General features: G+C 48.8%; 9 protein-coding genes across 9 annotated transcripts; 4 read left to right on the top strand and 5 right to left on the bottom strand.

Annotated features, from left to right (window-relative positions):
• The first annotated feature begins 612 nt into the window (after positions 1-612).
• Positions 613-3052, top strand: DEU56DRAFT_779002 (kinase-like protein). Its single transcript, XM_041351857.1, has 6 exons — positions 613-921; positions 993-1351; positions 1411-1600; positions 1651-2118; positions 2173-2294; positions 2345-3052. The coding sequence occupies exons 1-6, from the start codon at positions 712-714 to the stop codon at positions 2709-2711; spliced, it is 1716 nt and encodes a 571-aa protein (XP_041212984.1). The 5' UTR covers positions 613-711; the 3' UTR covers positions 2712-3052.
• A 36-nt stretch (positions 3053-3088) lies between these two features.
• DEU56DRAFT_778998 (uncharacterized protein) lies at positions 3089-4318 on the top strand. Its single transcript, XM_041351856.1, has 3 exons — positions 3089-3179; positions 3232-3486; positions 3541-4318. Exons 2-3 carry the CDS (start codon positions 3321-3323, stop codon positions 4074-4076), a joined length of 702 nt encoding a protein of 233 aa, XP_041212983.1. The 5' UTR covers positions 3089-3179; positions 3232-3320; the 3' UTR covers positions 4077-4318.
• A 1413-nt stretch (positions 4319-5731) lies between these two features.
• DEU56DRAFT_778987 (UMP-CMP kinase) lies at positions 5732-6848 on the top strand. Its single transcript, XM_041351855.1, has 6 exons — positions 5732-5929; positions 5988-6044; positions 6095-6333; positions 6385-6511; positions 6559-6623; positions 6678-6848. Exons 1-6 carry the CDS (start codon positions 5851-5853, stop codon positions 6747-6749), a joined length of 639 nt encoding a protein of 212 aa, XP_041212982.1. The 5' UTR covers positions 5732-5850; the 3' UTR covers positions 6750-6848.
• A 736-nt stretch (positions 6849-7584) lies between these two features.
• Positions 7585-9357, bottom strand: DEU56DRAFT_778983 (uncharacterized protein). Its single transcript, XM_041351854.1, has 10 exons — positions 9288-9357; positions 9164-9238; positions 9060-9104; positions 8947-9000; positions 8827-8889; positions 8594-8773; positions 8365-8539; positions 8082-8309; positions 7792-8028; positions 7585-7736 (listed from the first exon to the last, which is right to left on the bottom strand). The coding sequence occupies exons 1-10, from the start codon at positions 9291-9293 to the stop codon at positions 7723-7725; spliced, it is 1077 nt and encodes a 358-aa protein (XP_041212981.1). The 5' UTR covers positions 9294-9357; the 3' UTR covers positions 7585-7722.
• A 517-nt stretch (positions 9358-9874) lies between these two features.
• On the bottom strand, positions 9875-11720 carry DEU56DRAFT_778982 (EXS family-domain-containing protein). Its single transcript, XM_041351853.1, has 4 exons — positions 11192-11720; positions 10938-11138; positions 10667-10888; positions 9875-10615 (listed from the first exon to the last, which is right to left on the bottom strand). The coding sequence occupies exons 1-4, from the start codon at positions 11611-11613 to the stop codon at positions 10051-10053; spliced, it is 1410 nt and encodes a 469-aa protein (XP_041212980.1). The 5' UTR covers positions 11614-11720; the 3' UTR covers positions 9875-10050.
• A 38-nt stretch (positions 11721-11758) lies between these two features.
• DEU56DRAFT_869172 (uncharacterized protein) lies at positions 11759-12538 on the top strand (the record flags this gene model as incomplete). The annotated part of the gene is made up of 3 exons (XM_041355537.1): positions 11759-11909; positions 11963-12184; positions 12237-12538. 3 exons carry the CDS (start codon positions 11759-11761, stop codon positions 12536-12538), a joined length of 675 nt encoding a protein of 224 aa, XP_041212979.1.
• Positions 12539-12757: 219 nt separating this feature from the next.
• On the bottom strand, positions 12758-16586 carry DEU56DRAFT_728447 (tRNA synthetases class I-domain-containing protein; the record flags this gene model as incomplete). The annotated part of the gene is made up of 11 exons (XM_041348046.1): positions 12758-13447; positions 13506-13727; positions 13783-14215; positions 14267-14542; positions 14595-14761; positions 14818-14944; positions 14997-15095; positions 15145-15236; positions 15292-15507; positions 15557-16264; positions 16326-16586. 11 exons carry the CDS (start codon positions 16584-16586, stop codon positions 12758-12760), a joined length of 3291 nt encoding a protein of 1096 aa, XP_041212978.1.
• Positions 16587-18949: 2363 nt separating this feature from the next.
• On the bottom strand, positions 18950-21392 carry DEU56DRAFT_778957 (uncharacterized protein). Its single transcript, XM_041351852.1, has 8 exons — positions 21006-21392; positions 20842-20950; positions 20378-20793; positions 20017-20328; positions 19585-19966; positions 19504-19537; positions 19310-19455; positions 18950-19257 (listed from the first exon to the last, which is right to left on the bottom strand). Exons 1-8 carry the CDS (start codon positions 21342-21344, stop codon positions 19064-19066), a joined length of 1932 nt encoding a protein of 643 aa, XP_041212977.1. The 5' UTR covers positions 21345-21392; the 3' UTR covers positions 18950-19063.
• Positions 21393-21609: 217 nt separating this feature from the next.
• DEU56DRAFT_778956 (L-lysine 6-monooxygenase (NADPH-requiring)-domain-containing protein) lies at positions 21610-23914 on the bottom strand. The gene is made up of 6 exons (XM_041351851.1): positions 23563-23914; positions 23415-23515; positions 23074-23360; positions 22584-23017; positions 22013-22529; positions 21610-21958 (listed from the first exon to the last, which is right to left on the bottom strand). Exons 1-6 carry the CDS (start codon positions 23674-23676, stop codon positions 21777-21779), a joined length of 1635 nt encoding a protein of 544 aa, XP_041212976.1. The 5' UTR covers positions 23677-23914; the 3' UTR covers positions 21610-21776.
• Between the last annotated feature and the right edge of the window lie 892 nt (positions 23915-24806).

Below are 24806 nucleotides of genomic sequence, written 5' to 3'. Positions count from 1 at the left end.
TACCGTCAAGTTCACTCAGTGCGCACATCTCCATTTCCCCTTCCTGGCACATCTCGACCTTCCTCGTCTCTGGCGCCGGGAGGTATAGCGCGAGCTGTATCCGGGTGGTTACGGACATGAACTACAAAGTGACGACGATTGTCCCAACATACTGCACTTGAAGCGGTCAGAGTAACAAACCTTGACGTTGAAGAGTATGATTCGTGGGTTTGCGGTGCGGTGCAGTGTCGCAATCATGTATGTGTCTTGAAGTAAACGACTGCCTACACGTGTTCGTGTTCAAGATCCGCGAGAGGCTGCCACATACGTTCACATGATGCTGTACAGAATCGTTGACGCCGAGGACCATAATACACCACCGCACAGGATTTGAAAGGCTGCCAGAAGCAGCAGTATGACAGCATAACCACCGCAAGGCAAGGCAGTTTCTATTGATGAGTCGCCACGAGGCCAAGTTAAATTACCTGGTATGACATCACAAAGGAAAGGAAGAAGATATGGTTCGGACGAAAGCCAAAAATGCACGCTTCGAGTTCGATGCGTCAATATGATGCGCATGATGCGTGCGGCTGCGTGCGGTATCGCTTTGTTCATGACCGCAGCAGACAGAGAGGGCAGTGTGACGCGTGACCTCACTTGAAAGCGATAGAGTATATATGGAAATCTCGATTATCGCTGTCCCTCCACCTCAACAACCACAACTGACTTTCGATGCAGCCAGATTCTGCGTCCGCTCAGGACGAGGTTTCTTCTTATAATGCTCCTTCAAGACCTCCTCCAGTTCCTATATCATCACAGAGACCAGCACCACGTCTGCCACCTTCTTCGGGTGGTGCTCCCCGTAACACTTTAAGTGGTCTCCTGTCAAACAGAGGAGGAAATGCTCCAATACCCCCTTCATTGCAGGCAAAAATGACAGCAGTATGTATTATACTCTGAATCTTTGATTTTACCGAACAAATTCATTCCTGTGTCTAACCTACTTTGTTCAGATGTTGAATCGCGGATCACCTGCGTCACCCGGTTCGGCCTCTTTCTCCATCGATTCCGCAGCACAGGCCCTGCAGCGCACTTCCATAAACGAATCGAGTCACCCCATTATACAGCCTTCTCACTCATTTCCTGCTTCGCCAGGCTCGTCATTGGCTGCTACACGCGCTCGCGGGCGCGATGCAGCTGCTCCTGCTGCGGGTAGACGCAATAAGCCAGGTTTTAAATTATCCGACATGAACCCTGATACAGGAGGCGGTGCTATCGGAGCAGGGCTTGGAGCAGGACGTCCATCTCTAGCTGAAGCCAGGAGAGGACCCTCATCATTTGACACTCCGTTTGCAAATTTCAACAAGATCGTGTGCGTGTATATCTCTTTTCCCGCTATCATGAGCTAAATCCGACTTTCCCCCTCTTTAGCGATCCTTCCGGACGCCTCAACTTTGCCGGGAAAGCCGTTATCCATGCTTCGGGTGTCGATTTCTCCAATGGATCATCTTTTGCTATAAATATGGAACAGCTCGTTCTCGAGCAGGAACTGGGCCGTGGTAACTATGGCACAGTCAAGAAGGTTCTACATCGACCGACAAACGTCGAAATGGCTATGAAGGTTCGACAACTGACACGTTTTGATCCCCCTTTTCTAAATATTGCTCACAGGAAATTCGCCTCGAGCTAGACTCCACTAAGCTCAATGGAATACTGATGGAGTTGGACATCCTGCACCGCGCCATAAGCTCATACATTGTAGAATTCTATGGCGCCTTCTTCGTGGAATCGTGCGTGTACTACTGCATGGAGTACATGGATGGTGGTTCGCTGGCTTCTTTGTGTTGCTTTCCGAATGGTAATGTTTCTCTGCCGCCAAGTTTATCTTCCAGCCCGGGCTCTGCATGGACGTCTAGCCCTCCTCCACTTGCCGATGAGCACCTCTGCCGCATCGCTTCATCCATGACGCATGGACTAGAATTCCTCAAGAGTGAACTTGGGGTCATGCACAGGGACGTCAAACCCACGAACGTCCTTGTGAATTCCAAGGGCGAAGTGAAGCTTTGCGACTTCGGTGTCAGTGGACAGCTGGAGAAGAGCATTGCGAAAACAAATGTCGGTTGTCAAAGTTACATGGCTGTAGGTCCCTACTTTGGATTAGCAATGTACTTTGTTAATCATGTACTCCCGCAGCCTGAGAGAATCAAGGGTTCTTCACCTTCTGGATCTAATATGGAAGATGCCTTCACTTCATACACGGTCAGTGCGGATGTATGGTCCCTGGGCCTGTCGATCGTTGAAATCGCGCGAGGAAGGTGTGTCCTAGTTGGCTGTATTTTTAGCGCAGAACTGACCAATCGAATAGATACCCATACCCTCCGGAAACCTACGAGAATGTATTTGCGCAACTAAGTGCCATAGTGGATGGCGAAGCACCTGGACTGCCAGAAGATGAGGAAGTTGCAGACGAAGAAGTCGATCTTCGTACTACAGATAATGCGTTATATGGCGCATCGCCAGGACAGTCCAGTCTCATACGCAAGGGCAAGCGAAGATGGTCTCCAGAAGCGCGTGACTGGGTTCGACGGTGCCTCATCAAGAATGCGGATGAGCGAGCCACTTACAAGGAGTTGCTTGAACATCCATGGATGCAGACTGACACACACCGAGGTGTTGACATGGTGGGTTGGGTAGCAAAGGCGATTGAATGGCGGGATCGAGGAGGGCGATGAGCAGGTAACACACATTTACAGTGGCCGTTGTACCCTGGTGCCACGTACCCCTATCTGCTTTTTCGTCGCGCATTGTCTTCTTTCCACATAGATGCTCAGTACTCAACGCACACCGCCATCGCTTTACCCATCATCCTCTTTGCTCACATGTATTATTCACATTCACTCACACTCGCCCTTTGACGCTGGTCGTTGATATACCCTAATCCCCTTGCTGTACATGTGTTGACGTTGTCCATTATTCCTCATTCTCTTGGGATCGCAGTGGGCCATTATATTGTTTTGTTTTGCGGGCATGTAGCTTTAGTTTTGACTTGCAATTAATGGGGGTGTGTCGGTTGTTTGGTCATGTTAGTATCTAAAGGTTACTCGTCACTGCTCTTTCAAGAACTTTGAGCATTTCTGTTTTAGATCATCGCGGCTTGAGCCGAGTTGTTGAAGGTTTCAAGCTGTCGTCACTCCACCCAGGTGATATTGCTTGTCCTGCAGCGTGTTATCAGATCGTACTAACCTTCCGCAGTCATCCTCAGCTTCGTGCTGTTTCTTCGCGGGGCGTACTTTTTTTTGAGCGGCTTGCTTTCTCGCCAGTCCAAGCATCCGTTCTCTGCCATGATTCATGTCAAGTGGGACCGAGAGACCCTGCATTTTCCATTGCCACCTCCGGAGACTAAGCTCGGAAAACTGAGAACAGACCTAGCAGAATATACCCACCTTCCTCTCGGATCCTTCAAGCTCATACATGCCGGAGCTGTGATGAAGGATGATTCTGCGCCACGTATGTAAAACCATGTGTGTTTTCAGTTTGGCGTCTCACCTCAATTTTTCACAGTGACAGCTTATAAGATACGCGAGAACTCTACTATTGCGCTGATCGGCGGGCATTCACTTCCATCAGCGCCGACGCCTGCGCCATCATCCAGACCACAACCTAAAGTGAAAGAGCCTCCAACAGAACAAAGTACTATCACTGCCATCCGAACCGAGCTTGATCGTGTACGAACATCACTGGTACCAGACGTTGACGCGTTGGTCAGCGCCCTTGCTCCATCCACAGCCACAACCGTGCCACCTCCCACGTCTGCTCCAACACCCGCATCAGGAAGTGCACCGACGCAGTCATTTAGCTCCCCTGCGCAGGTCTCTTCTTTCCCCCCTCCTCATCCTACGGTCGCATCCTATTCATCGAAACCCACTTCATCGGACCATACGCGTTTATCCGAACTTCTCCTGCAGTCATTGTTGCGTCTTGATGCTATGCATCTAGCGGGATCGGATTGGCCTGAAGCTCGAGCTGAACGCAAAGCTGCTGTCCGTGAGGTTCAAGGAGTGCTTGACCGGTTGGATGGAGCTTGGTCGGCGCGGTGAGCGCTGATACGTATGTATAGGTTGGCCTGGGACATATGGACGGGAGCTAGCAAGTTCTCTATTAGCATTAGATGATATGTCTTGGAATTCTGGATGCGGCACATACCTTTGATTTTACATTCGACTGAAATAATCCAAGACGGGATGCCGACTTTGGGGTTGTTGGAGAGCTCACCGAGCGCCTGATATTATATGTTCATCCTGCTCAAGCTCATCGTATACGAGGTAAAGAGTGGCTAGATCTGTGCGCATGCGGTTAACTATCAGTGTTCATAGTTAACGTCTGTATCCAGTGTCCAGTGAAGTATTCGTTTCAGGTAAGTAAGAAAAATACGAACAGCTGAAAACCAACGCGTATCAGCAGCCAAGCTGAGAATTAACATCAGTGTCAGTTTGGCAAGGTAATGGCGAGATTAGGGGGGGGGATAAATATACCTTTGCGAACTTCTGCCCTTGGCCGATAAAACAATCAGGCAAGACCGTAAGCCCTTCCAACACCACCTGGTAGCAAAGGACCTTCTGGTAATGTAGAGGCGAAATGAACCTGGTGCCTTAGAGCCAAGAACATCGGATAGCATCAAGAAATCTGGCAAACTCTTGAGCTGCTGGTAGTAAGTTCCAGCAATTCTGTGACCATTGATTATTTGCAATGGGTTCGAGAATTCTTCCTGACTCGCCTTCCTTTGCTCTGCACCCGGTCTCGCCCTGCCAGCGTTTCCTTCCTTGACTCTCCAGCCAAGCACGCTCGTCTAGGGACTCTAGCCAGGATTGTAAATCTGAACTGCGCTTTCCCCGGGGCAATAGCAGACTCATAAGGGACTCGCGTAAATCTGGCTGAACGCAATCGAACGACAAGTGGATACATTCAAAGTCAAAGCGCAATGACAATCGAATGGACGTATGTGTTCTAATCCACCTAGCTCCAGACTGCACTGCTGTGAACACCCCCCTGATGAAGGAAGGCCGATCGGCGGAGAGTCTTCTGAGAACCATTGGCGTGCCAGACGTTACATAGCTTGGGAGGAATCCGATGGACATGCTCAGGACTATGCAAATCCCTGGGGCCTGCAGGTCCACCCGTGAATCAATAATACTCCTTGGGTGAAGTTGCCTGAAAATTCTGCCGGACAAATCCTAAGAGGACACACGATTTGTCTAAACTCTAGACAGAATTCGTTAGAGCAGGGGAAAACAAGTTTCATGCAGTTACATTCAATCGAACAAAAAAGTCCAGGATAGTATTCCGACTTCAGGGGTGTTAAGAGCTCACCATGTCGGGTTGTAGCCTCATAATATGCCATATTATCATACGAATTCATACCCCTGCATCGTAATGTACAGATGCGCTGCGTATCAAAGCTATCTCCATCGTCCAGTGTTACTGCGGTCGGATGAGATTGACAATGCAATAGACGACGTGTCCTCTGGTGAGAATCTTCCTGAACCAATCCCAAGGAGACAGTATTCAATTGAGTAGAAGGAATGCACAAGCGAAAATTTCCGTGATTATCAAATGTCATTACTTTCGCAAACAACTCTAAGACGGCTTCAAGTTGGGGCGCAACCTGTGGCATGCGTTATAAGGAACCGCTGTCAACACGCAAAGGCCCCAATCCTTTTCTCTTTCTCGGTTTGTCTCTGGCTTCATTCGCCGTATTCTACTACATCGTCAAACGTCGAGAGACACTCCATCCGGCATCGAAACAACCTAGACACCACGACAACCCACTGGTTCCTCCCCGACATCAGTAATTTCAAACAAAATCCAATCGACATGGCAGAATCCACGTTGGAGCCTGTTTTTGACGCCAAGAAGGTCACCGTCATCTATGTCCTGGGTGGGCCCGGAGCTGGCAAGTTCCCACTCAGAAATCAACCTTCGCGTATATGCTGGTCTGATTAGTGTCATAGGGAAGGGCACACAATGTAGCAAGCTCGTTGACGCGTTTGGCTTTTGCCATCTTTCTGGTTAGACTTTATCGCCTCTTTATCAGGGCTGATGCGAATATGGGACCCAGCTGGAGATCTTCTACGTGAAGAACAAAACCGAGATGGGTCCGAATATGGTGAACTGATTAGAAACTATATTCGAGAGGGTACTATCGTCCCATCTCATGTCACCATGAAGCTTCTTGAGAACGCCATGACTGAGGAGATGAAGAAAAAAACGGGAGATGGGTGGGTGGATGGCCAGGGTCGGTTCTTGATCGATGGCTTCCCTCGGAAGTTGGATCAGGCTACTGGATTCGATGAAACGGTGAGGGAGGATGTTCATCTATCATATCACGATACTGATTTTAGGGTCCAGGTATGTCTTGCTTCATTGGTCATCTTCTTCAACACATCCGAAGATGTGATGCTCCAACGCCTGCTGGAGCGCGCAAAGACCAGCGGACGTGAAGATGACAACGTCGAAACTATCCGAAAGCGTTTCCGTACGTGATGCCAACTCATTCTTTCCCCCAACTTACATTACGATCAGGCACGTACAATGAGCAAACCATGCCAGTAATAGATCATTACAGGACACTGAAAAAGGTTGCAGAGGTGAGAAAAGGCTTATCATCTATTTTTCACTGGTACTCAGTCGCAGATGTGCAGATCGATAGTACGGCATCGGTTGAGGAAGTCTATCGTGCCGCGTGCGCTACTGTTAGCAACTTGTTTTCTTGAATTATACCCAGAATACCTCCGTAGACATGGAAATCCGAACACATTTTATCTGCAACTTCAAACTCTGTTGGGATATCGCCAATACCTTCAAGTAACCTCAGAAACCAAAGATACTATAGATTGTCAAGGGTTTTATGATGCTGATACTCTTGGTTCGTCTCACAGCTAGAATGGAACGAACTCGGTTCAGTTGCCCTCCGTGTTCTGGGGTACACCGCAAACCACATCCGGCGCCTTTTTAAAGGAAGGGGGGTCTTCTTGGGATCTATCGCTTTCCAATTTCAATGGTCTGACGATGGTAATGTCGGAGTAGAATCGTTAGCGCTGTCCCCCTATCCTTGCTTGATGTTTGTGCCACCTAATGGCACACGACGACAAGCACGCTACCTGACTAGGCGCCGTGACGGGCGTTGGCCTTGCTTGACATTTACTTACTAGTTGATGAACGTGTACGTTATGCCAATCCGTGCATCAGTAGTGTACTGGCTTTCGACTCTCAGCAGATGGCAGTGGATGCAACAAGGCTTACGGAGACCTCGAAACTGTAAGAAGGCCATGGATGGCGAGATGGGCGGCAATGGTTAAAATAGTAGAGATCATATTGGCGAATAAGTAAAGATATGCTGGCGTGACGGGAAGTACTGAGTCCTGGGATGGACGACAAACACGAGATACTTCAATACTCCAGTTTATATAAACTTTATTTGTACGCGTTCGCCGACTCAATTAACAAATCACGACGCGTCAGTCACGTGTTTAAAAAGTCAACCCTTATATAGCCATGTCAATGAGCAGCCAGCATCTCTCATTCTCAGCCAACTTGTGCGAATGCGTATTTCATATAAACATATTTGATTGTGTCCTACTATCAGTAATGTACATCCTTCTTCTTCCCATTGACATACAGGTGCATATAAGTTTTGTATACATAATGATGATGTGAGCAACGGTCTCAGGCAAGCGTATCCGCAGTTTAACGCTGACCGTCTACAAGAACATGTCAGACAAGACCAATGAGTAAATGGTCTGAATAAGTACTCACAAGCCTTGGTCTCGTACTTGCCAAGACCGACGATGATGTTTTGAGGCTCCTGAGCCTTACCAGAGAGGTAGTTCTCGATGATGCTCTTGGTGCCGGTTGCGTAACGAGCCTGAGCGTCGAGGGTGGTACCAGAGTAGTGGGGTACCATGCCGTTACCACCGCCAAGGGCGTTCTTAGCTGTGCGCAAGACGTGGTCTTTGGGTGCGGGCTGGACGTTCCAAACATCACCGGCGTAACCTGTTAACGTATTAGCTCGATGTGTAGTTAACAAAGTGGCGGAGGTCACGAACCGTTTAGATGACCACTTGCAAGGGAAGCAGCTACAGCGTCCTTGTCACAGATGGCACCACGAGCGGTGTTGACGAGCCATGCACCCTTCTTGAAGTGCTTGAGAAGCTCAGCGTTGACGAGGCCGATGGTGCCCTCGTGCAGGGGGCAGTTGACAGTGACAACATCGCACTGCGAGACGAAGTCCTTGAGGTCTTCGACGCGACGAGCGTTGACGGCCTTAGCAGCAGCTGTTGTAATTATGTGAATCAAGCTGGAGATGATCAATAATAGAGTGGCACGAACCTTCAGGCAGGGGAGCATAGTCGTAGTAGATGAGCTCCTTGCAGTCGAAGGGCATCAGACGCTGGAGGACGCGGTAGCCGATACGACCAGCACCAATGGTGCCAACAACCTTGCCCTCAAGATCGAAGGCGTTGCGAGCAATGTCAGACACCATCCAGTCTCCACGCTCGATCATCTAAGCATAGCGAGCAATTAACAGAGGGAAGCGTACGCCAGCGGGCCATCATACCTCATGTGCTGGAACAAAGTTCCTGACGAGGAGGAGGATAGACATCACAACGTGCTCAGCAACGGAAACGACATTGGATCCCGAGACCTCCAGAACCTGGATACCATGTTTGACAGCGGCGTTGAGGTCAACGTGGTCAGAGCCAACACCAGCTGTGACACAGAGTTTAAGGTTCTTGGCCTGTCAGGATTATGAATGAACCGTTCACATCAATGGCTCAATGATCATCATACCTTCTTGATCAAGTCCCCAGTGAGGTACCCGGGGTGGAATGGAGTTGTGATCAAGATCTCAGCCTAAGATGGAAAATTAGTACACGTGGATATATATACAGTAGTGGGGCTTGGATGTACATCAACAAGGTGCTTCTGGAAGTCGCTGTCAGGGCCCTCCTTTGAGTCGGAAACCTATATAAATGAATAGATCAGGTGACTGCGCAGGCATGCCAAGAGAAACTTCGACATACAATGTACTCATGGCCTTGAGACTCAAGCCACTTGCGGATGCCGAGCTATATGAAGAGTTAAGTAAGCAAATTACAGATAATCTAGGATTCTCGACGAAACAAACCTGGTTCTCCACAGTACCGAGGAGACGGGGCTCGCTCGTAGCAGCATTACCGCCCTTGTAGAGGATAGCTAAGATCTAGAAGCGCGTCAGATGCTGTAATTGATGACAGGGGGTTCATCATCACCTTCATGACTGAGTTTCTGTGGACTGAAGAAAGATGTGTAGGGGTGAGAGTGGGTGGAGAATGGATCTTAGTGTCGTCGAAAGTCCAGGAGCTTTATAGGGGGAGTCCGGGGTGTAAGCGGCCCTACTACAATCGGAAAAGATCATCAGCTGATGGTGTGTGGGCTTCCCGCTCTCTGTGCACATCATGGCCTTCCGGTTTGAGCCTCTGAAGAAGATGCAAGCGATCCCGTCATCGGCGCCCCATTAATGGGGATCACGTGTACTCACCCGGTCGCATCCATTGGCTAAATATAAGTTATTAGCAGCGTTCCGGAGAGCTGTGCTCGCACAGTAGTGCACTTGGAGACCTCATGCGGACGGGATCGGAAGAAACCGTTTCTTACTCACACTATGTATGGCGGACGTCCGAGTTCAATAACAATAGTTAGCAGATGGGCAGGTGGGACTGTCCGAGCAGTCAGTCTCATCTCACGTTCAGACGGAACACTCCTTACCAGACACACACACCCACCCGAGTGGCCCTGAGTGGACCTTGTTCAGATATAAGTACGGATAGCTTTAGGCGAGTGTCGGAGCACCCCGCGAGAAAGACCACCCCAGCACGGGAACTTCATATCATATCGGTGCCTAATGTATTAATAATTGCTCCAAGATGCTATACTATGAGCTGTTCCGTTAGTATAGTGTTATGAACCCTGACCAGTGAACCCGATTACTTACTACAATACAAATCACTATCCTGAGCGTTCTGATGCGCGCATCTAATCATTACCCATAGGATCAGAACGGTTTGATGGCATCAACTCAACCTCCTCTGGCACAGTTCCGTTTGACGCAATCTGAGATTTGTGTTGTGCATTCTTCACAACCTCCCATTCTACCCGAACGAAGACCCACATCCATCGTCGCAAGATTTCCGCAACCTCAAGCCAGAGCATAAGAGCACTTCCTTCCGACTGCGAATATAGATGACTTGATAGTTTAATCGACCATGTCATGCGGAGCACGAGGTTGAAAAATATAACCAGGGGGTATACCAGAAGTGGGTAGAGTAGCACTGGTCGAAGTCCATAAGGGTATGACTGGTGACGGTATATTGCGCCACCATGAACTTGGTGGCCGGAAGAGGGGTGAGACTGTGTGACGCCATGTGTCTCGGAAGACCCAGCAATGGAAGAGGCCTTTAAGTGGAGAGACGGAAGCACAAGGGGTCGCGGGGGGTTGCTTCGCGACTCCGCAGAACGTGGTTTCAGAAGGTCAAGACCCCAATCATTGGTTAGATCCCACCAGAAGGAATACAGCGAGTTCACAGCCGCGGCTAAAAGCCTAAATAATCAACGTAGCATCACTCAGCGATGGTAAATTTAAGAACCTTACCATAGGCGAAATAGCGGATGTTCCCCGTGCCATGGCTCCCGTGCGATCAATTCGCCCTTCTCTTCTGCGAGGTCTAGTACCACAATTCTTTGGGCGGCAGAAAGGAATATCACCGGGAACGAGGATGCGTATTTTAGTGCATTGAAGAGGGGTCGCTTACTGGTGTTGGTAGGAGACCGGAGCTCGATTAGGCACTGGCGGAATCGAACAATATACGGTAGACTGAATCCCGTGAGTATAGATTTGCACAAACGGGGTGAGAGGCACATACCTCATCAGCGCTGGAAGTACCCATTGAGAGAGGCCATCAAGGGGTGGGGGAGACAAAAGACTTCCGTGTGGAAGTAACATGCACAGAGAAAGCCAAACGTCGCCAAAGACTTTTGCAAATGACGTGAACACGTCCGCGAAGACTACATCTGAAAAATACACTGGGCTATCCATTGAAGAGAATAGACACCTTGCAGCGCTCCTGTTGAAAATAATTACAGCGCTATCATAAAGTGACATGGATGATAATCTTACTGGAGGAACAGATCTCTCTCGCGCTTTTGACACAACTCAAATGGACATATGAGAGTTGTGAGCACACCCAGGGAGCTCAATGCAGGGATGAATTTGAAGGCATCCACCAACATAGCGTTCGAGTGAGTAGCGAGTCTGAAGAAAGACCATCCAGCAAAACACCAAGCTGTATATCCCGCGAATAGACGGTATATGGGCATGTAAGCCACTCGTGGAGACGAAGATGGTCGTGGAGACGAGGAGGTCGTAGGCAAAAAGATACGACCAGAGTGCAAATCTAGTGCTGACCCTGCATCAATCCCGAGTAGGTGTAGTCCATGGAGGTTAGTCGCCCATCCTAGTATGCCCAAGCCGATCAGAAACAGCACGCGAAATGGGAGAGGAAAAGAGGTAGAGAGCGGAACTGCATCGCCAAAGTCCATTCTATAGACTAGAGTCGCAAAGCATGGAAAGAGCAGACGATAACTGGCTGCCACTGCGGAGGTCAGTGCAAGACGCAAATATTCCGTTGCAAGAAGGACTGGTTGAGGCGCCACGTGACGTGATCCCTTCTATACTCCAACCATCATGGCTGAGAAGGCTGGCGCATATGGTACCAAGGCCGGCGACACTGATTTCAGGAAGAAATGGGACAAGGAAGAATATGCTGAACGGGCGCGGAAAAAGGACGATGAAGAAAGGACCAGAATGCAAGAAAACGAGGAGCGCATGAAACAAGGTACGCAATATCTACAGCTAGCCTTTCAAACCGGGTACTACTTCGTCATGCAGGCAAGAAACCCCGCAAGGCCCCAAAAGAGGACCTTCCGAAGCCGACAGAGCTCATGAAACGTCGAGAAACCTCTCTCGAACTGGACAAAAATCTCGGAAAAACCATGGTTGTGCAGAATCCCGGCGCAAGAGGGCCGGGGCAGCCTGGTTTCTTCTGTGAGACTTGCGGTCGGAACTACAGGGACAGTACGGGTTATTTGGATCACATAAATAGCAAAGCACGTATGTTACCACAACGATCGCCAGTGGTGTATGTCTTTAAACATAGCCATAGATCTCAGGAAACTTGGTCAGACGACCCGTGTGGAGCGCTCTACCCTCGAACAGGTTCGCGCTCGAATAGCATACCTACGGGAAAAAACCAAAGAGGCATCATCTGCCAAGGCTTTCGATTTTGATCAGCGGCTTGCAGAGGTCAAAGCAAAAGAAGATGCTCGACGAGCGGAGAAGAAGGCTCAAAAGCAGGCTCAAAAGGAGGAGGCTCGCCTTGCACTTGCTAAAGACTCTGCTATGGACGGTGATGATGAAATGGCGAAGCTCATGGGCTTCGGTGGCTTTGGATCCACCAAGAAATGATCACTTAATGATGATACCCACACAACCTCAAACTGTATCTGTAGCCGCAACTCACTGTATCATCACACCTGTCCGACACCTGTCTGTCATTTTCCATTCTGGCATCTTCAAAATTCGCGCCTTCGCATTCGCTAACCTAATTGCACAGCAGGTAGTATTACATATTCAACTTCCGCCACCTGATTCTTGTCTACTTCGAATTCTAGCCCTTTGAAATAACTATACCCGAACCAGTGACAGCGTGAACTTCACATCTGCCACCTCCTGTTCCTCCTCTATCACGAGCTCCCCACCATTCCTAGTTTTCACATCAGCAGGCACGCTACGGATGGTCTTTTGAATGACTTCCGTGTGCTCCCTGAGTGCGTCTTGCAAATCTGCACCCGAGCCCTCCTCAAAGTGGTAGTACACATTCAAATCATCAGTGGCTTGCAGGCCAGCCTTTTTCCGAAGTTTCTGCACTCGGTTGATAACCTCTCTTGCGAGCCATTCGCTCATCAGCTCCGGGTGAACTTGGATATCCAACCTGACTACGACATCGTTATCGGTATGGGTTGCATACTGGCCTTCAGCAGCGGGTGGCAACTCGAGGTAACGTTGTACTGTCAGGTCGCCAGTGACTAGCTCGATGCCGTCAACTGTGAGCTTGCCTGAGTCTATGTATGCCTTGACATCGGTGGAGGAAACGTTGGGAAGCGCGTTCTTGACGCGTCCGAGGTCCTTACGCAGTTTGCGGCCTAGGGTGCCCCAATCTGCGACAGCTCGGTAGCGAATGCCACACGCGGCCTCGTCCGTAGTGAACACCACGTCGCGTACGTTGAGCTCTGATTGAATGTAGCGCTGTAAAGACTGTACATCGGCAATGTACTGCTCCTCAGGATGGAAGATGAGGAGTTCTCTGAGAGGCGTCTGTGCATTGCAGATTGATTATCTATAAGTAGTTCTCATGATGGCGAATAAAACCTACCTTCAAGGACAAGTTGTTCTTCTCTCGGATATACCGAGTGAGATCAATGACAGCTTGCATGCGCTTCACCTGGCGCTCGATCACCTCATCGAAGTACTCTTCCTTGACGTCGGGGAACATGAGGAAGTGAACTGATCGTGCGTCGGGAACGGAAGGATCCTCCGGAATATATTCACGCAGAGTCTGGTATAGGTTCTCCGTCATGAAAGGAGTGTACGAGGACTATTACAGATGTATCAGCATGGTCAGTCACATCGCTTTCCCGTCGAACACGCACCATAGTCCTGCAAAGGGTAAACAGTGTCTCGAATAGCGTGTTGAGAGCGGCAACCGTGTCCTCTTTGCCATCCTCACCCTTCAATCTCCGTCTGTTGAATCGGATGTACCAGTTCGTCAGCTCGTCGATAAGATCAAGGAGTCGTGGCAAGATGGTGTAGAGCCTGTAAGCCTTCATCTCTTCCTTCACAAGTTTGATGAGAGACTGACACCTAGCAAGGATCCATCGATCCATGACGTTGTTTGAGACAGGAGCATGTGGGTTGTACATGAACTGTACGCCAATGGTTTTGTCGAGGAGCGTCACTTGACCAACGAAGAATCGGACGGAGTTCAACCAGGGAAGAAGGACGCGAGAGATCACGTCGCGGACCCCTTCCTCGCGGAAGCGCAAGTTTTCACCCCGCACGATGGGAGAATTGACCAGGAACATTCTGGGGCACAAGTAAGTTTTAAAGTAATATGTATCATTTAGTGACACTGACCTTGTAGCGTCCGCACCATATTGGTCAAAGATGATATGGGGGTCAGGGTAATTTCGGAGACTTTTGCTCATCTTCTTGCCATCAGCGGCGAGCACAAGACCAGTGACGATCAAATTCTTCCACGGTGCAGTACCGAATAGATGAGTTGAAAGGATGAGCAACGTGTAGAACCAACCCCGAGTCTGATCGATACCCTCTGACACGAAGTCACCCGGGAAGTTCTTGAGGAAAGACTCTTTATTTTCAAATGGGTAGTGTGCTGATGCGTATGGCATGCTGGAATAGTCATGTCGTGAATATGGTTTGCAGTATGGGGGAACCGAGTTACCTTCCGGATTCGAACCAGCAGTCGAAAACTTCTTCCACGCGTCTTAGGACGCCCTTGCCCATCTTCGAAGGGATAGTCAGATGATCAATTTTTTCGCGGTGAATGTCCGTGAGGCCAGTGACACCAGTCAATTCCTCGAGTTCAGCGATGGAGCCGATACAGAGAACCTGTACCCTTATCAATACCGCATTTCACACCTATGCTGAAAAACGCTGATACCGACCTCTTCGTAGTCATCGCTAGCCCATAGAGGTAGTGGAGTGCCCCAGTATCTGTTTCTGGACACATTCCAGTCACGCGCATTAGCTAGCCAGTTTCCAAATCGACCATCCTTAACGTTTTGAGGCACCCTGAAGAATAGAATCGAATAAATATTTTCAGGAAAGTGAACGGTGCACTCACCATAGCGTGTTCAGGTTATTGGTGACAAGCTGGTCCACGATAGGTTGTACGCGGATGAACCACGACGGCACGGCACGATAGATTAAGGGTGTTCCTGATCTGGGAAAGAAGTCAGCGTACCGATCAATATCCTGGGGAAGAGCTTTACCTCCAGCAGAACGGATAGGAGTGCTTGATGGTTGACTGCACAATAAGACGACCGTTCGCCTTCAAGACCTTCATGATCTCTTTATCTGCGACCTAAATACCAGCTATGAGCACCGCCAAATCGTTTGATCAAAGAATAATGACAAACCTTGATGTACATGCCCTCGAAATCCGTGACTGGATTGGTAAATTTGCCACCATCGTCCAAGGGGCAAGGAGGCATTTCTTCGGCGCTGAGGACACCATTTTCAATAGCAACGCGAGCGTCATCTTCACCGAATGCCGGGGCTTGCTGTACGATACCTGTACCATCCGTCGCCGTGACATAAGTGTCCACAAAGACACGGAATGCGCGATCTTTATACTGAAAGATAGTCAGCAACTGCACGAAACAAGGAAGGGATTTCACATACCTGCTCCGTGAAATACTCGAAGAGTGGCACATATCTCCATCCCTTCATTTCGGCACCCTTGTAGGATGCCAGTTTCTTGAACTTGGCCTTCTTTGGATCTTTGTAGAGAGTCCCAAGAAGTTGATCGCAAAGTATATAATTTGCGTTGTGCTCTTCATCATGAATCTTGATGTAGGTCAGCTCGGGATGAACACACAGGGCCAGATTAGATGGCAGGGTCCATGGCGTAGTCGTCCATGCTAGAAGGGATGTGCTAGGATCATCGACTAGCGGGAATGCAATGGTGACTGCAGGATCATTTATATCCTTGTAGGCTAGCCCCGCTTCGAAGTTCGAAATCGGGGTGGTGCATCCCGTAGAATAAGGCATGACGCGCTGGCCACGGTACACCATGCCCTTTTTCCAGAGCTCCGAGAATGCCCACCACTCGCTTTCCATGAAAGGGGTGTTTAGCGTTTTGTAATCATTGTCAAAGTCAATCCATCGACCCATGCGCTCGACGGTGACGCGCCAATCTGATGCGTAACGCATGACGATGGCACGACATTCTGCGTTGTATTTGTCGATTCCCATGGCCATGACGTCTTTCTTGCCAGTGATTCCAAGTTTCTTATCGATCTCATGTTCGACGGGGAGACCATGAGTGTCCCATCCAAATCGACGCGTGACATGATGACCTGTTACATGAGCATGTCGAGTGACGATGTCCTAGATAAAGGAAACACATATCAGCTAACGGTAAAACCCAGATATTACTAGGATCGCATACCTTAATGGTACCCGCGAGAAGGTGACCATAGTGAGGCAGACCAGTCGCGAAAGGAGGACCGTCGAAGAAGACATATTCTGGCTTGCCTTCGGATAGTTTCAGACTCGTCTGGAACGCATCTATCTCGCGCCAGTAAGCGATCACTTTCTCCTCCTCCTTTGGAAAGTTGAATGGTTGTGTTACTAGTTCAGAAGACGCTGATGAGCAACATGGACGGGCGTAGTCACAAAACCACGCACTATCTTGTTTTGGGAAGGACATCCTGGTATCTCGATATCAGAAATCGTGTAACTTGTACTGTGACTGCCGCGATGAAGGTGATTCTTTTGGAGAGATATCCTTGATCTAATGCGTGACTCGAAGCTGACTCGAGATTCTGACTCGGATATCAAAACCAAACAGGGTATGTCCAAGAAACGTAGATCATGAACCAGTGGCCTAGCTATCAGCAGCGCTCGAGAAAAAGCACAGTACAAGCTGAGCGGCGTAGATCGATGGATGTGATGATCAATTCAATTCAAGGTCATATGTATCGTACAATCTTATATCTCCTTCGAAAAGGATACTCAAAAATTTGGACCCCGCAGCGTCGACCACGTTCGGCAAACAGCGACCAGGTCAACTTTCTTCTTCAGACTCCAGAGGCCACGAAGGACGCGTTCCAACTGATAGTTTGACATTGGCTCATAGCCTAAGCTGAGCCTACTATTACGAGGTTCGAGCTCGACGAGTTACTCGATTACCCGCTCAAGTTGTTTTTCCTGTTCAAGCTGCACTGGCAGCTGCCCTCAAGTCGCTGATCATCATGATGAAGAGCTTTCTTCACGCGACGCCGCGACCCTTCTGGTAAATTCTGCCTCAACATTCATGCTATCGAGCCGCCAGGGCTGTAGTTTATGACAATGTGCAGTCTTAAGGATAAGTAAGTCATTGACTATCGTGACGCTTACTAAAAGGAAGACGTCGTTTGAGGTCAGAGGTCTTCTGTGACACCTCTTCTTAGTTAACGTCTATGATACGTTGGTAGCGCATCATGATGTCAATGGACCTATGTGCAGTTAGCAGGAATTCGTGGGCGCTCATCCCAAGAACAGATCACATTCAGTTGACAACGCGTGTCTGGACTATATATCGCAGTGCCCTCAAAGCTTCGGCCTTAAAGGATGCCATGTTTGAACTGCTTCCACATCATTTCTGTCGATGCCAAACCAGGATGTCCTCATGGTGGTTCCCGCATAACTGGCACCTGAACCCAGGCTTCCGAATGGCAATAATTGAATAAAGCGTGCCTGCAGCGATAGCCATTGGAGCGGCGTCCCTTGTTGTCTTCCTGTCAGTTTGGCAGTCAAAGATAAAGTCGCCCAGTTTTCTGCTCCCTCCACCACCCAATGCAAATGCACAATAATTTACAGTTTCGGCATCGAGTCTGGCGCTGGATTCATGGCCTAGGAGATTCGATATCTGGAGAGTGTACAGGAAGTTATTTCACCAAACTCTGCGGTCTGATGCTACTATCAAGTATGATCAAGAGTCTACATGAGCAAGACAATTTCATTCCGAGTCCTTCAGGATGAAGCTGCATTCAACCTAGAGACAAGTTTGAGGACGTAGGTGTCTCACTATCAACAAGGGTGACTTCTCGTAATTTCCTTCACTGCAGTTTTGCGGCAATGGCAGTGCTGTCGCTCACATGGCCACGAATTCAAATCGCAGGACCATCCCCTGGTTCAAATGGCCCAGGATCTACCTGAAGTCGCAGTGAAGGAAGCTACACCTGAAAGAGCAGCTCTTATAGCAACCTTTCCTTTTGGTATGTTCGCCTCACCTTCGCGCCCCTCACGGACAGTGCTTGAATGTAAGAATATTCGAACATCTGCCTTCTTGGTTGCCCGGTCTTGGCTTCAAGACACATGCTGCTACCTGCAGAATGCAGGAGCGCTTCGAATACACGAAGAACGAAGTTGTGCGTAACTCAAAAGAGATGTTTGCAGTCCTCTGAAGGCTGCCGACACTGCCCTACGATCGATTGCGGCTGATTTTTTAATCGGTCAGCAAGAGAACGTTCGAACGAAGACGCTAAAGACGCTAAACTTTATGAGGAACTTGAAACCGTGATGAAGGCTGCGGCTGCTGGTATTTACCTTGGTGGGCTTTCAATGCCGTACATATCGCTACGAACTAACATGATTCCATAGCTGGAGTTGAAACAGTGAGACATAATACTTTCATTCTTGCTATGTAATCGATTTAGTCGTAGGCAATGATACCCACTTTCAAAAACGGGGATTCGTTGCCGTACGTCGAAGCTATTATATGTGAGACAATGAGATGGTGCCCGCACTCCCCTTTGGTTCCACTGTTTCTCGCCGACCACAAGGATTTCAGGAGAGTCCTTTCTTCGGGTTTAGAAGAAGGTATAAAATAGCATGCCCTGTGGGCATTCGTGTGTCGATGTAATTTATTTTTGATCAAGACGGACCTACACGTTTTGCAATAAAATGATAATAATTTGCGAATCTCCGATAACGGTTTGAATCCTTTCCCTCGCATCAGCAGTTCACAACGCCCACATCTCCTTGATAGTGGCTGATAACTCGATCTGGCAGATGAATTTGTTTATTCGCGTCTGCGAACAAATTTATCATTTCTGAGAAGTCATATACGATACAAACATGATGATCCCTGGTAAATAATACAGATGCGACGTAATAAAAAAAAGCATGACAAGACAACTGTCCTCAGGACCCTCGCTTTGCATATTCTGCACATTGCTCTTTCATAAATTTCTCGAGCTTCACTGCATTCCTATGGTATATCGATGTTTCGGGGTTGTACAGCTTGCAATTATCGACCACCAGTTGAACATCGTCAAGAAAAAATTTGAGCGAGGAATATTGGTTCGTGTCCAATTTGTGCTCCATCGTGCTGAAATCTGATGGAGATGTTAAGGCAAAAAAAAATGATACAGGGAGCTTGGTACAGACCCATAGGTCTCTTGATTACACCGTAATAATCCGGGACCTCATCGGCATTGACTGGGTTTAGGAAAGCCCAGGCTAAGGGATGGGCTTTGAGATCGGACAGGAGGCGCTGTATTTGGGTGTGCTCGGCACTTTTCCCAGAACGTGTGCTGCAAGAAGTCATATCCAACCGACCCAGAACACGAAAGCCAACTTACCTGTGTTCCATGCCAGGTGTCCAACCACTCTCTCCTACAAGAAACTTGAGACGCCAGCTCACTTAAGGAAAGATAACGTACTTAGCCCTGGAACATCCTTGGGATCCACTGTGATTCCTTCCGGAGCACCTTCTTGGAATTGCGAAAGACCCTGATACACGATGTGCGACTTCGACATCTCGCGGATCTTCGTGAGGATCGCCTCCCGCTGCTGAGAAATGATGTTGACTTTGTCAAGATAGTTGACCTTGCGCAGCATGGTGCACTGCATGATCGTCCCGCCCTCATAGTCTTTAATGTACCCAGCCCACACAGAGCGATCGAGCGTGATCTCCTTCGAGAAGCCTTGCTTCTTGAAAAATACTACAGCAAAGTTGTCGGCGTAGGTGAGGAAGTGCATCACATTGGGGTATGTACGTTTGATGTGTTGTTTGAAGTTGTCCATAAGCATGCCACCGTAACCCTGTCATAGAAGTTGTAGTCGCATACTTGATGAACAAAGCCTCGGCCCACCTTTACTTGGTCTACGGATGCAGTAGCAAAGAAGACTATCTCTGCGAAACCACGATGCGGGAAAGGCCTGTAGCAAATACCGCCTGCGACCTTATAACCACGTTTGATGATTGCGAGTGCTTTGGAGTTGTGGTCATAAACTAAACGCGCAATGTACTCGCGCGGCATCATGGGCAACTGTGTTTGGAACAAGGTCTTTAGACCAGTGAGAATGATTAAAGAGCGCGGCTGTCGGTCATTCTCCACCGCAGTTATCTCAATAATCCCCTTGCGAAGCTCAATAAAAGCAGCTTTTTCGGGCTTGTGGGAAGGCTTGAACAGCATAAGCGTTGGTCAAGCAAGAAATAGGAATAGAACTCACTGCAGCGGAGGATGCTGGCCCCGTGTCCACTGTAACTCCAGTCGCGAGGCGGGTGAGTTGGCCCTCATCCATCTTATCTTCGACTTTTACTTTTAGATCCGAGCTGCGACCATTGGGAACACCATTCTTCTCTGGCCTTTTGTCTCCTGTGGGAGCTGTCTGCGCTTTCGACTTCATACTGGAAGTCTTCTTGCCGCTTCTTTGAGTCACAGCCTTCCTGGAACTCGTTACGGTGGCGACATTCGAATCTGCGACTTGGGCGGCTAAAGGTTTATCGTCATCGTCATCATCGTCATCTTCTTCTTCTGCATCGCTGAGTGAAGATGAAGACAACCGTCGACGCTTTGAAGGGGGAGGTTCGTCACTGAGTACGGAAGAAGCCGGGGACATTGGTCGATCAGCCGGAGAAGAATGTTCTGAAACACTTGAGGAGGTCGTAGGAGGGATCAATATAAATGACGTACGGATGGAAGGAGACGCTATGCTAACCATAGAGACGGACATCTTCATTTGTTGCCTGAGGGAGTCGATCTCTTCATCTGTATAATTGAAGTCAAGTAGCCTGTCTGCCTCCTGACACAATGCGCGTGCTGTTAGCGTGTATATAATGGCGTGTGCAAAGACGTACTTGGAAAAGATCATCAAGACGAGTTGCAAGGCGTGCTTTGCGAGAAAATTCCTCCCGTCCTAAGGCGGCTACTTGACTACCGTGGTCTGCTACATCGTGGCCACATATACACGTTTCGAGGTATGCGGGCCCGTCCTCTTCGTCGGAGCCGTATTGTGTTAGATCGCCGAGTAGAGACTTTTGGTGAGCATCGTCATCTAGAACCACCTCGACGCTTGCTGGCGGTCGCAAGCCAGGACAAGAATCACACGCAGCACAGGAAGAGTGCCGGGCTATCCTGAGTGCGAGTGCAGAGTCGTTGTGATTAGCTTCAGATAAACAAGGATAAGACAGTTTCATGGGAGTGCAATGCAAGTCAAGCCAATATACGTCTACAATTAGCAAGTAATGCCAGTAGACCGGGTGTAGTAACTAGCTCAGGTCATTTCCATAAGCGGCGTGCCCCTAAAGGAAAACTCTTCAACGTCGTTTGGACTCAGTCTTGAATATCGAGAAAAGTATCAGGTATTTTGTTTTCGATCTCAGGCTATCCATTAGTGAAAAAGGTCATTTTTAGGTCACCATGTTGATGAACACATACTAGCTAAACGAGTGCAGCCGTGCCGCGCCGTGTCGATGACGAACGTTAACTCGAAGCTGAAGCGTTCAATATTCAATAGTAGCAAGCAGTAATGATACAGTAAAGTTCAACACATTCGCGCGTTGAAGATCAAAGGTGCGTATTTTACATAAAATCATAAAAATCCATGCGCATCGTCGGTCCTAAATTCCCTAATAATTCGAACACAAGTCTTCTACCATCTCCCCCGCCCTAATTGCCGCCACGCTCAATAATGTCTCGCTTAATCCATGCGTGTCCTCTGCGCAACCTTGCAAGTATATCCTCGGAATAAATCCATGACCAGTCGTTGGCAGTGGAAGAAGTCTATAACGTCGCGAAATATAGAGTGTATCTGTCATACTTGGTAAGAGATATTATCAATTACTCGGGGACGGAGGTGACGTACCGGAAATTTTGGTCTCCAAGGATGTACATGGTAAATCCTGTGCGTTGACCCCCATGTCCGGTGTCCGCGAATGACCATTTCTCCCATTCGCGGCCGCTGCAAAATTGCCATTCTTCCCGTTCACGGCCGTCAAAACATTGCCATTCTTCCTGTTCGCGGTCGCTCCCAAATCGCGCTCCACGGCGAGGCACGTATTATTTGAGGTAGCGCACAGGCCGAATTGCTTGCCTAAGCTGGATGATTTCAAGAGGTTCATCCATGAATATCGCTCGTAGCCAGTAGCGCAGATGATGACATCATATATTGCCTCAGAGAAATCCTGTGTGAGGGTATTCTGCAAAAGAATCGAGAGCGTATCTGGCTCTGAGCAGGTTTGTGAAGGATGTGTGTTGATCTCCGCTGACGACAGGTTACTATAGGGTATGATGGTAATACGCGCGCTGGTCACGGGCGTCGTATTTCCCCTGCGTCTAGCGATGTCACCGTCTACTTGATGGTCGTACATAACTTCGTAGAGCTGTTGTCACATTCATTAATTGCGATCAATTGGTAACAAAGACACGCGACTCACTGAATCAAGCGTACGCGGATTTACAGCCCCGTAATTTGTGGTCTTGTAGTCTGCCATTACTCTTTTTCGAGAGTCACTCGGCAGGTTATACATAACGTCTACATACTCCGGATTGTATACCTGGTTTGCAAAGGGACCGCCATCGCTTGGTTTCAACGAGCCACCACGAATGATGAGGTGGAGGTTGTGTGCTTGGCCGTCACTCATGCCCATGCTAGTGAGCCGCGAGCGGAGGTCGAGCAGTACTTCCACTGCGGATTGCCCCGCACCGACAACCGCAATTTTGAGTGACCGGGTGGTTGCCTTCAACGTGGCCAACACCGGCTCTACAGAACATAAGTACTCAGAACTGTGAATGATACGAGGGTGAGGTAGGATGGCCTGAATACACCGCGGGACCCATGGTGAACCTCCTGGTGAGATGATTAAATTTTCTGAACAATCCCTAATCAATTTTTGAATGGCAATATTGCAATGGATCGACACTTACTTGTAAGACGAATTATAGTTACGCCCGTGGTAAGCACCCTGCTATGGACCTGAATGGTGCCTTCACGCCCTTCTTCAAATGCAATGACATTTTCGCCATAAGCGATTCTGATGCCTTGACCTTGCACGTATTGCGCGACATAGGTAAGGTAATCCGAGTATTCCTTCCGCGTCGGAGTAGTGCAGCCACGGTTGATGAAGTCCACCAGGCGGTTTTGGGAGTGCAAGTATGCAAGGAAGGTGATAGGAGATTGTGGCGACCTCAGGGTTGCCAAATCTTTCAGGAAACTTGTGTTCCTTCCTCTCAGTTTCAAAACGCGGTCGACATAGAATTGCACTTGCCTAATCTGCATACGGGTGCCTGGGAGGAGCATGCCCGGATGCCATTTGAATTCGTGATGTCGCTCAATAAAGAGACACCTGTTCACGGATATTGGGCATGTCTGGGATACCAATAAATTCCACTGTGTGGTACATCAGGTTGATCTACCTCTCTTGGTTGTTCCAGCAGTGCTCCAGCAACAGCAAGATTTGCCGGGCCAAATCCAAGGCCAATTACATCGTACACACCCGCTGGATGAGCTTCAAGTTCAGATGATGCCATGGCAGGAAAACTGATCTGAGAACGTGTAATAAGTACTGAGCACCGTGACCCACGGTAACTAGCAGGTAGCAACCACGGATGATTCTATCAATATGTGGACACTGGATAAGTGCAGTCGACGTCGGAAGGAAATATCAGAAGTGGTGATACGTTGTGCGAGGTGTCATGCATGTCGTGGATATATAGCATCTATGATCCGAATTGCGACGGAACCCGCTCGAAGGCTTCCATTAGCGTCTAAATCAGAGAAGCATTAGTTTAATACCTCCGAAACAACATGTAACTTATTCAAAGTTGTTTCAAATGGCCATACAAGTAATAGGTGACTCCTCTCACAAGAATAAACATACAAATGTATGACCATTAATGATGGGCCACGTCTAATGTGAGTTGGCTGAATACTGAATTCAATGCAAAGTGTCTGTTGTTCAGCGCTCATCGACGAAAGGGGACACCCACTGGGATACCCCTCCACGTATTCTGGAGTATTTTGACTGCAGCTGGCCACGTCAACATAGGTGATTGGTGTGAAGCTTCACTCACCTGCAACCCTGGTTTAAGCTCTACTATACATACCGCTGAAAGTCTAGCTTTATGGTCAGTCTGGGGCTAAGCCGACTGTGGGGTAAATGTGGCACAGTCTGGGCATGCCACAACTCCATTTGGTCGCCGTTAGGGGATGGGATGACGCAGCCAGCCAGCGCGAGGCCGGAAGTGAGAAGCTGTAGCCTAGAGGCGCGGCCATTGAAACCCATTCACTCTCAGGCTAGAGTCTCTGCAAAAGACAGGGAGTGAAAGAGTACCAATTTGCGGCGAGGATCAAGCCCTTCCGCGAGTTCAGGTTGTAAACAATGTAAGGTCGTAGCCATAACCGGCCCCGAATGCTGGAGTTATACCCTCAAGTGATATATATTTTGGGAGTCGACGAATGTCGGTGATGGGTCTCTTTCCAACTCGAGCTTGAAGCCGATTTTCCCTTTGGAATTGGCGAAGGGGAAACTCGTATTTATTCAAGCTAGGGCTTCAGAGTTATAATATGTCAGCCCTAGCTAGCTGACACCATGCGCGCATGCATACCGCAGGGTTCACGCATACACCTGGCCATCTATAGCATCGACGACAAATCGGCT

This window comes from Suillus clintonianus, assembly GCF_016758775.1.
Source record: "Suillus clintonianus strain FC179 chromosome Unknown DEU56scaffold_9, whole genome shotgun sequence".
Classification (NCBI taxonomy): Eukaryota; Fungi; Basidiomycota; class Agaricomycetes; order Boletales; family Suillaceae; genus Suillus; species Suillus clintonianus.
Note: the sequence above shows the minus strand (reverse complement) of the source record. Positions and strands in the feature narration are given on the sequence as shown.

Excerpts from the sequence above, each read along its gene's own strand:
- DEU56DRAFT_779002 (XM_041351857.1), top strand. The coding sequence starts at position 712 with ATGCAGCCAGATTCTGCGTCCGCTCAGGACGAGGTTTCTTCTTATAAT. Across the intron at positions 1,352-1,410 it reads GCAAATTTCAACAAGATCGT|CGATCCTTCCGGACGCCTCA; the intron begins GTGCGTGTATAT and ends CCCCCTCTTTAG. Across the intron at positions 2,295-2,344 it reads GTTGAAATCGCGCGAGGAAG|ATACCCATACCCTCCGGAAA; the intron begins GTGTGTCCTAGT and ends CCAATCGAATAG.
- DEU56DRAFT_778998 (XM_041351856.1), top strand. The coding sequence starts at position 3,321 with ATGATTCATGTCAAGTGGGACCGAGAGACCCTGCATTTTCCATTGCCA. Across the intron at positions 3,487-3,540 it reads GAAGGATGATTCTGCGCCAC|TGACAGCTTATAAGATACGC; the intron begins GTATGTAAAACC and ends AATTTTTCACAG.
- DEU56DRAFT_778987 (XM_041351855.1), top strand. The coding sequence starts at position 5,851 with ATGGCAGAATCCACGTTGGAGCCTGTTTTTGACGCCAAGAAGGTCACC. Across the intron at positions 5,930-5,987 it reads CCTGGGTGGGCCCGGAGCTG|GGAAGGGCACACAATGTAGC; the intron begins GCAAGTTCCCAC and ends TTAGTGTCATAG. Across the intron at positions 6,512-6,558 it reads AACTATCCGAAAGCGTTTCC|GCACGTACAATGAGCAAACC; the intron begins GTACGTGATGCC and ends CATTACGATCAG.
- DEU56DRAFT_778983 (XM_041351854.1), bottom strand. Across the intron at positions 9,001-9,059 it reads CTCAAGGCCATGAGTACATT|GTTTCCGACTCAAAGGAGGG; the intron begins GTATGTCGAAGT and ends TCATTTATATAG. Across the intron at positions 8,890-8,946 it reads TCCAGAAGCACCTTGTTGAT|GCTGAGATCTTGATCACAAC; the intron begins GTACATCCAAGC and ends TTTCCATCTTAG.
- DEU56DRAFT_778982 (XM_041351853.1), bottom strand. The coding sequence starts at position 11,613 with ATGGACTTTGGCGATGCAGTTCCGCTCTCTACCTCTTTTCCTCTCCCA. Across the intron at positions 10,889-10,937 it reads GTACTTCCAGCGCTGATGAG|TCTACCGTATATTGTTCGAT; the intron begins GTATGTGCCTCT and ends CACGGGATTCAG. Across the intron at positions 10,616-10,666 it reads CATCCGCTATTTCGCCTATG|GCTTTTAGCCGCGGCTGTGA; the intron begins GTAAGGTTCTTA and ends TTGATTATTTAG.
- DEU56DRAFT_778957 (XM_041351852.1), bottom strand. The coding sequence starts at position 21,344 with ATGAAACTGTCTTATCCTTGTTTATCTGAAGCTAATCACAACGACTCT. Across the intron at positions 20,794-20,841 it reads CATAGCGTCTCCTTCCATCC|AACATTCTTCTCCGGCTGAT; the intron begins GTACGTCATTTA and ends CAAGTGTTTCAG. Across the intron at positions 19,258-19,309 it reads TGTAATCAAGAGACCTATGG|ATTTCAGCACGATGGAGCAC; the intron begins GTCTGTACCAAG and ends CATCTCCATCAG.
- DEU56DRAFT_778956 (XM_041351851.1), bottom strand. The coding sequence starts at position 23,676 with ATGGCATCATCTGAACTTGAAGCTCATCCAGCGGGTGTGTACGATGTA. Across the intron at positions 23,516-23,562 it reads TGCTGGAACAACCAAGAGAG|ACATGCCCAATATCCGTGAA; the intron begins GTAGATCAACCT and ends TTGGTATCCCAG. Across the intron at positions 21,959-22,012 it reads CTTGGAGACCAAAATTTCCG|ATACACTCTATATTTCGCGA; the intron begins GTACGTCACCTC and ends CAAGTATGACAG.